Source organism: Corvus cornix, chromosome 28 (assembly GCF_000738735.6).
Source record: "Corvus cornix cornix isolate S_Up_H32 chromosome 28, ASM73873v5, whole genome shotgun sequence".
NCBI lineage: Eukaryota > Metazoa > Chordata > Aves > Passeriformes > Corvidae > Corvus > Corvus cornix.
The window spans coordinates 91416-100965 of NC_046356.1; the positions used below are offsets into that span (position 1 = coordinate 91416).

General features: G+C 46.5%; 1 protein-coding gene across 5 annotated transcripts in view; it reads right to left on the bottom strand.

The window, feature by feature from the left end:
* Window positions 1-9175, bottom strand: part of RANBP3 (RAN binding protein 3) — a 55426-nt gene extending 46251 nt beyond the window's left edge. For 3 of the 5 annotated variants that reach the window (XM_039566068.1, XM_039566069.1, XM_039566067.1), the window contains exon 1: window positions 9081-9175. In XM_039566068.1, coding sequence (XP_039422002.1) covers window positions 9081-9102 — 22 coding nt within the window. In that variant the 5' untranslated portion in view covers window positions 9103-9175. The remainder of the gene's footprint in view (window positions 1-9080) is intronic. The other 2 variants (XM_039566071.1, XM_039566070.1) reach the window with 1 other exon arrangement.
* Between the last annotated feature and the right edge of the window lie 375 nt (window positions 9176-9550).

Below are 9550 nucleotides of genomic sequence, written 5' to 3' on the forward strand. Positions count from 1 at the left end.
CAAAAATCCCTTTCCAGTGCCGAGTGGGGGATGAAAAGGGGGAGGGAAGAAATTAAACTCTCTCCTACCTCAGTTTCCCCACAAAGCATGCCCAGATAGTCACGTCTCCCTTCTGTCAGCCTTAAGATGTTCCAGAGAATCTGTTTGGACATTCAAAGACTCAGGAGGGTGGTTTGTTTCGTTTTGAACTTGTCCTTGTTGTTTTCAATGTTAAGTTTTAAATCTCTTTTTGTTAAAAATAAACGGGTGAAATGTCGGGGTCCCTGGCCCTGCTCAGCCTCGTTCCCCGTTGGTTGGTTTGTGTTTCCCTGCATGGGCAGGGACCCTCGGGTCCCGTGATTGCTGCAGTTCCTCGGCAGAGCCCCGGCCATGCGGCTGGGAAATTAAACATCTCTGAAACATCTATCAGGAATCAGTCCATATACATTTCTTTTCCACAGGCCTCCTTGTTTGATACATCGTGTTAAAGTGCCACCACTGTAACAAGAGAAGCAGACAGAAACATGGCAAAACAAAGAGCTGGAGAAAACAAATGTCAATTTTCTAACCAAGTCAGTCTTGATGAAGGTGCTCAGATAAAGCCCAAGCATGTAAGAAGGAAAGCAAAACTTCAGTAATTAGCATCAGAGACAGTACCTCTCCAGTCTCAAGATCTGGAACTCATACAAACCTGAATGGTTTAAGGCTATCAAATCAAATTGAATCCACAACTGAAAACCAACTGAATCCACAGAACTCCTTCCTGCAGTTTATTCACATTACAGGTATTTCAACCTGCATGAATAACTACAAAAACCTCAAGAGCTGGCTTTCACAGGCTAAATTTCTTTAACATATTTTGCCATCAAGTCATTAGCTATCGATAAATCCCTATGTGCTGTCAGAAAAACATGTACTAATAAATCTGCTGAGCTTCCTTCACAAGCTGGAAATCAGAATGCAGAAACAGAAAATACTACCTCAATAGCTCATGCAGAGATATAATCTTCAAGTCGTATATACCATTTAATATGAGATTTTTAACCTAGATACGTGACCACTAGTAGCTGTAGCAAACTCTCCCATGTCAACCACCTTTCTCACAGCTAGACAAAACATGTGTTCACACTAACACAACCACGGCAGCTGGTGCACCTCCAGCAGCCACAAGGTGTCAGACCTTTATTGCAGCATGAAATGACTCATTACTGAAAAAAATCCAAGGGGTTAAGGGCAATAAGAAAAGCTTCTGCAGGTACATTAGTGATAAGAGAAAGGCTGGGGAAAACATGACCCTTCTCCAGCAGGAAATAGGAGACCTGGTTACCGTGGATATGGAGAAGGCTGAGGTACTCAATTTTTGACACTGTCTTCACCAGGAAGTGCTCCAAACACTCCACCCAAGTTATAAAAGGCAAAAGCAGCAGGGACTAGCACAATGAAGGACCACCTGCTATAGGACAACAGGCTTGAGACCATCTAAGGAAGCTGAAGGTGCACAAGTCCATGGGAACTGATGAAATGCATTCATGAGTCCTAAGGGAACTGTCAGAGGAAGCGGCTAAGCCACTCTCCATTCATTGAGAAGTCGTGGCCATCTGAGAAGTTCCCAGTGACTGGAAAATGGGAAACATAGCCCCCATTTACATAAAGGGAGAAAACGCAGACTTGGGGCATTACAAGCTGGCCAGCCTCACCTCTGCACCTGGCAAGATCGTGGAGCAGACCTCCTGGAAACTGTGCTAAGGCACATGGAAAATAAGGTAGTGACTGGTGAGAGGAAACACAGCTTCACTTACAGCAAACCATGCCTGACAAATTTGGTGGAGTTCTATGATTGTGTTACAGGGTTGGTGGACAAGGGAAGAGCAACTGACAGTCTACCTGGACTTGTGCAAAACATTTGACACTGTCCCACAGTGATCCTTGTCTCTAAATTGGACAGATGGGCCACTCTCTGGATAAGGAATTGGCTGGTGGCTGCACTCAGAGTTGCAGTCAATAGCTCAGTGTCCAAGTGGAGATGAAGTTTGAGACCAGCAATGTTTAATACTTTTGTTGGTGACATGAACAGTGGGATTGAGGGCACCCACAGCAAGTCTGCCAATGACACTAAGCTGTGTGGTGTGGCTGATGTGCTGGAGAGAATGGATGCCATCCGGACAGGCTGGAGAGGTGGGACTGTGCAAACCTTATGAATTTCTACAAGGCCAAGTGCAACTCCTGCAAATGTGTCAGGGCAATCCCAAACACAGGCTGAGGATAGAATGGATTGAGAAAAGGCCTGGGGAGAAGGACTTGTGGGTACAGGTGGGTAAGAAGCTCAGCATGCCCCAGCCACGGGCACTGGCACACAGAAACCCCCCCTGTGCTGGGCTGAGCCCCAGCGTGGGCAGCAGGGGAGGGGGGATTCTGCCCCTCTGCCCCGCTCAGCTGAGACCCCACCTGCAGAGCTGCCCCAGCCCTGGGGAACAACATCAGGAGCACGGGGAGCTGCTGGAGCCACTCCAGAGGAGGCCACGGAGCTGCTGCAGGGCTGGAGCCCCTCTGCTCTGGAGCCAGGCTGGGAGAGCTGGGGGTGTTCACCTGAGAAGAGGAGGCTCTGGGGAGACCTTAGAGCCCCTTCCAGTGCCTAAAGGGGCTCCAAAAAAGCTGAAGAGGGACTTTGGACAAGGAGGAATGACTTCAAACTGACAGAGGGTAAATTTAGATTAGATATTAGGAAGAAAATCTTCCCTGCAAGGGCGCTGAGGCCCTGGCACAGGTTGCTTCATGGACCTGTGGGTGCTCCATCCCTGCGAACATTCAAGGCCAAACTGGACAGGGCTTGGAGCAACCTGGTCTAGTGGATGGTGTCCCCGAACACTGGGGGGATGGGGGGGTGGTGTGCAGGTGGTAGATGTCTTCAAAGGTCTCTTCTAACCCAAACCATTCTACGGTTCTTATGAAAATAGAAACACCTGCACGAGTGTGTATCTCTGTAGAGTTCTCAGGCTCACAGAGTATATCTCATGGCACAGCAGTGACAAGTACCAAAAAAGCAGTCACCTTCTTCACTGCTGAGCCCATTGTGCCTCTACCATAAGGGCACAGCATAATTCAGGTTCGAGGTCTCTAGTCCAATCTCCTGCTTCAAGTAAGGTCAGTTATGTTGTTAGGCCAGGCTAATCAGGTTATTCAGCCTGGTCTTAACATCCAAGGATGGAAGCTAAGCAGCCTCCCAGGGTAATCTCTTCTACTGCTTGACTGTCCTTATGCTGAAAAAAAACCACTACCACCTCAAAAACCCAACCTTTCCTCTATTTCCAGCCTGAACATCTCATTCCACCTTCCACCTTTTGTCTTTTGTCCTTCCAACATACACCACTCTGATGGGCCTGGGTCTGTCTATCTAATAACCTCCTCACACACCCTGATAAGCTCCAAATGTGCCTCTCTGAAGACTTCTTTCCTCTAGGCTGAACACATCCAGTCTCCTCACAGGACATGCAACCCAGATCACCAAATACCTTGGTGATTCACACTAATCTTTAAATTTTAGAAGGAACCATGTCATGAAAACAACTTTCAAGACCTCACCAGATCTGCTGTAGCCATGTTGTTAAGAGGAGAATTTATTTTTAAAGCTAAGAACTACAATGTTTCAAACACTTTTTCTTTTTAAATTTGATCCAAATTACATTTAGAAATGCAACAGCTCCTGATTACATGGAAAACTACATGAGGCAGGGGAGAAAAAACCAAAACTGCACTGCAACTTCTTGGCAAGTGAGTCCTTGCTTGGATTTCAAGAAGCACTCTTCGACACCAGAAGCATAGAAGTTGAAAATAGCAACTCCAACTGTAACTCATGTAATATATCACCTGAGAGAAAAGGTGTACCAGACCTGTGAACAATGAATGAGTGTTAAAAAGAACAGCAATTAGGCTGTTAGCTGACTGAAAATACTCAGAGCAGTAATTTATCACTTGTGAAACACTTATCTGAGAGCCAAGAAAATAAAAGTTCAAAGTTAGGTTTAATTATGCTTATTGGAACATTGCAGGCCACAAAAAAAGTTCTTGGGGATTTTTTCACCATTTACTTTACGAAGAGCAGAATAATCGCGCTAAATGTAACGTGTATTAAGAGATCCAGACAATTTGCAGCACTATGAAATTCTAAAGGTGTTGCTAACAACACAAGATTCTCTTTCAATAGCTAAAAATAGACTCAAAGCAAAGAGCAAGCTGCCACACCAAGAGCTGATCTGCAGAAAGACCTCCACAAGCAAAATCTAGAGACATACTTCATGTCAGAAAGAACGAGAAACACTAATGGATCATTTATGGCCAAACTTCACAAATGATGTCACGATGAATAGAACTGACATGGGGAAAAAGAGATACTCCTGCAAATGTTACAAGTCAGAAAAGAATAGAGTAGCTTATTTTCATATAAGAGGAAAAAGAAAGCCATGAGGCAGGCCAACTACTTCGCAATGTAGATAAAATATTTATAAAGAATTCCAAAAAGTCTTTAAATATTAAAGCATTTAGATAGCTCTATCTTGTCAACTACCTAGATCTTTAAGGTGTCTGGGTGTGAATTACTAGGACTTGTCACTCAGTCCAACTTTGCACCCACTAATACATCTGAAGTCACCGTGGGGGGGAAAAAAAAAAGATCTTGTTGCTAGAGTCTGCAAACAGAGTCAGTGGTGAGTGCCACATTTTCCCCTCAAAGTAACAGCAGACCTTCCTCTGTCCAAAAGCTACCATGAGACAAGTAGAATAAACAGGGCAAACCCCGCCCCAAAACAGCACAGAAGCAATGTCAGCATCCTACAAGTCTGGCAAGGAAATGATATTGATTAGTTTGAAAGGAACTACTTCAGTTTGCTCACCTTCTGTGCATTTCATAAAATATGCTGAGTTGGAACGGACCCATCAGGAACATCGAGTCCAGCTCCTGGCTCTGCACAGGACACCCCAGAAAGGCCACCATGTGACAGAGCACTGTCCAAATGCTCCTTGAACTCAGGCTTGGTGCTGTGACCACTGCCCTGAGAAGCCTTATGTACTCAACCTCCCTCTCGGTGGAAAACCTTTTCCTGGTATCCAACCTAAACCTCCCCTGACTCAGCTTCATGCTGTTTCCTCAAGCTCTGTCACTGGTCATGAGAGTGTAGAGTTTGGTACCTGCCCCTCAGCTTTTTTTCCCCCCTCATGAAGAGGTTGAAGATCACATTGAGGTGTCCCCTCAGTCTCCCCTTCTCCAGGCAGAACAAACCAAGTGCCCTCAGCAGCTCCTCATACGGCTTCCCCCTCTAGACCCTTCCCATTCCTTCTGGCCCTTCTTCGGACACTCTCTAGAAGCTTAATGTCTTTGATTATACTGTGGTGCTCAAAACTGCCCCCAGAACTCAGGGTGAGGCTGCCCCAGCGCAGAGCAGAGAGACACAATCCCCTCCCTCGCCTGGTTGTGCCTGATGTCCCCCAGGACACAGCTGGCCCTCCTGCTCCAGGGCACTGCTGACTCAGATCCAAGTTGCCGTTGACCAAGACCCCCAGGTCCCTTCCTGCAGCACTGCTCTCTAGCCTCTAATTAATTTAAGGCAGTTACACACAGTAAACTTGTTATAATTGTGAACTGTATGCTCAGCAATTTCATAAAGCCAAGTAAGTTGCAGATACCTCCTGAAGGGAAATGTGAATACATCCATCAAATTTTAGCCCTTAGAAAAATTTTTATCACCTTTCAGCCATTGAAAATATAAAGTAATTCATTCCCCACACAAAGGGATCCTGTTGTCTTGAAAGTGCAGCTTCAGTAGTAATTTATAGACAAGCAAATTACTAGCTGTGTATTAGCTGCAAGTTAATGAGAAGCATTCAGGTTCCCATGAATATATGGGACTGACGGGAAGTTGCTAGTTCTCTTTGGTACTCTAGCTGGCTTGTCTTAAAACTGTCACTTCACACATGCAGCAGTGAAGTACCAAAGACTCCAAAGAAAGTTTCTAAGAACATTTAGTAACTACTTTATACATTAGTACCAATACCAACTACACCTACCATTCTAAAACCCTGGTTTTCAATAATCACCCTCACAATAACAGTCCCCAAAACCTTTACCACAATGTCACTAAATCTTTGCAGCAAAGTCAATCAAACTTCATACAGCTAGGGAGAAGTCACTCTCTCCTCCTCTTCATTAGCTCCACACTTACCAGCTCATCTCTCACCATGACAGGCAATGCCAAGATCAGGATCTGTTCCTAGGAAACTTCATAGTACAAACTTCTTTGGAAAGTGGCACTAGGACTTCCTTATCATTCATCCCCCCTCTATGCAGTAGAGGACGTCCTTAAACCAACAACCTTCTTCCGTCAAGATATAGTTGGCCATCACTCCAATATAAAGAATGATGGCCAACCGTTTCACCTACTCAATAGAAGCAAAGGAAAGACAAGTGAATGAAAAAGATTTGAGGAACAATAAGAATGAAAAAAGTTAAGTAATTATTAGAGGAAATGCTTGTAGCTTTGAAGAAATGCATCACAGAAAGATCATCCATTAAAATAGTTTGAAGTTGCCAAGGATGTTGGTAGAATGGTTACTTGGAGGCAGTACTGACAGCTCAGTGGTGATTTAAGACATTCAGTAGTCTAAGAGGGACATCAGAACCTAGAAGGTAAAGATAACTAATATACTGTTGGAAACAGAAACACCAATCAATGAATTGAAAGATGGCTGTCATGGTAAATGTTAAGAGCTTTGCATTAGTAAGATGAGAAGACACAGGCAGCATGAAACTCAGCACTTTTCAAGGCCAGAAAAAGGTTTATTGCAGTAATCAAACAGGTAAGAATCTTGAGTTTCACCTGCATGAACAGACAATAAAAGCTACTGTTTAAACACGCCAAACAAAAACAGTCTGGAAGAATGACTGAAACCGCATTCTAGGTACTTGTGTCCACTATGCGTCAAAGAATAATTAGCTTCACACCTCACAGTGAGGTATAATTGAGACAGCACTGTCGTACAGATCAATCAGGATTAAGGAACATTAAGAACTTTGCTGTAATCACACTTCTTTGTGAACATGAACATTGAGCTATCAAATACTATAAATAATAGAAGACCAATACGATGCAGAAGGTCGAAGAATTATCAGTACCAAAATAGTTACTTCAAATATTCAAGTGAAAATACCTGAGCACAAGGAAGTAAAGCGTTCACCTAAACAATGGAAAAATAAAACTAATTGATGTGTTTAAGAATGAGGAGAAAACAATCACCTGAGAAGATCCTCCTAGCCATGATAGACTGCAAATAAGGCAAGTAGAAAGACCACGGAATTCTCCAAGTTTCAGCACAAAGATGCAAATTCTGGAAAGTGCATGTATTTCCACTATTACACGAAGAACATAGACCTCAAAAATGGAACTGAAGGGAACAAAACTAGCAACAGAAGGGAACAAAACTAGCAACAGTCAATGGTATTAGAACGAGCAGGAGATAACAGTTCCAAAGCAAGCTAATCTTGCTTCATCTGAGGAAAGATTGTATCACATGCTTACTGCAAGAAAAAACAACAGCAACAGATGAAGGTGACAATTCTGGAAAGACACCCGAATATGAACTAAAGAGGTTTGCAGGTGAGGCAAGTCTCTGGAGGCAGAAAAGGGTCTTAGGGATGGGATCACACTCCCCCTGCCATCCCAGACAGTCTATAAGACCCTGCAGAAAAACAGAAGTAGAGATAGAATCACAAAACAAGTCATCATCAAAAGACATAATAAATATTGGTAAACTGTTGAGCTTAATGTTCTCCAGCAGAAAGGGGAGGTAAAGTGAGGGGATTGCATGACAAGACAACTACTGCCAAGCTTCTGGTTCTAAAAGAACAAAAGAACCCATTAAAACTTATTATAAGATCATTATAATGGCAGTTATACTAAGCAAATACTGACATTAAGTTCCTCACAAATAGTCATTACAGATTTGGCTACTACTATTCTTGAGACCACTTATCATGCCTCCTCAGGCACTGACAACTCATCTTGAGTCTGGAAGCCAACAGCCCAAGACATGCTGCATCACAGGATTTGTTAAGTGTAATTGTATTGTTAGCTGCTTGTAGGCTTCATATTCAAAGGCTGCACCTACAACATTTATTTGCTTCCTGTTGTTTAACGTTAATATCGGAACAGTAATTGCCACTGACAGAGAGTTCAAAAGTAAGAAACAGTCCTCAAAGAAGGGGCCTCACACACACTTCCATTCACCTCCCTCTAGGCATTTCTTTCCCTCTGACATTACCTGAGAAGAATGATGAGAAACAACAGAGACAGCAGGGCAAACTGGCTTTTGTCAAAACACTGAGAGACATTTGTCATTCCCAAAGGCAAAATATAAATACCCACTGCCACTTAAAACACCACTGGGGCAGAATACCCAAATACTGGAGTATTGCTGCCCAGGTTCTCCTAATGCTCTTCAGAAGAAAAAATGAAGCCACTTTACTAGTGGACCTGTGATGTTTTCAGCTCAAAAAAATAGAATACATCTACTATGATACCCCATCTTGTTTTACATAGCCCTTCCATTAATCCTTTAACTAAAGAAAGGATTAACATGAGTGTAAGCAAAAGATTGACAGTGGTGCGAAAGTTGTGGACAGTAACTTCAAAGAGCAACTGGACAAGGCGGGGCACAAAGCGGCTCAGAGCCGGGGCCGAGACGCAGCGCTCGCTCCCGCGCTCCAGGGCCCGTGCCCAGCACCGAGCCCGCTGCCCGCGTCCAGGGAACACCGACCCGCGGGAGGCACCTGAGGGCGCAACCCCAGCCTAACCCCGGCCGCCCCCGCCTCGCGGACAGCGCGGTGGCCCGGCCAAGGCGCTTCCTTTGTCCGGCCGCTCGCCCCACAGTGGCCGGGACGGCCGCGGGGAGGTGGCGCTCCCGGACGCGCCCCTAAACACGGATAGCCTAGGATAGCATAGGATAGACTAGACTATACTAGACTAGCCTGGCCTGGCCTGGCCGGGCCGGGCCGGGCCCGCGGCGGCGCAGGGCCGGTGTGGGCCAGGGTAGCGACGGCTGCAGCTCCCGCCTACCTTCGTTCGCCAGATCCGCCATTTTACTTCCTCAGCCGCACCCACAATGCATCGCGCGGCCGGGCGACACCGCTCAGCGCGAGCCCCGCGCGCCGCGCACGCCCCGATTTACGGCCGCTCCGGGCGGCACCGCGCGTGCGCGGCGGGGCGGGGCGGGGCCGGGGCCGTCCCTGGCGGGCTCGCGGGCCCCGCGCGGTTCCCGATCGGTGCTCGATCGGTTCCCGATCGGTTCCCGCCGCTCGGGCGGGCGGTCTGGGCAGCGTCTCTGTGGGCGGCTCGTTACGGGGCCCCCGTGGGCCGGCTCGTTACGGGGCCCCCGTTGGCCCGATCGCTCCCTGCGGCCCCGCCGCACCGTGTGTACCGTGGCGGCCGCGGCCGTCGGAGCGGGGCCAGTTGCGAGTCTCCGTTCCGTGCGCGGCCTTGCCCTCCGCAGCTCCTCCCGCGGCTGCGGAGCCCAGGCGGGCAGGCCA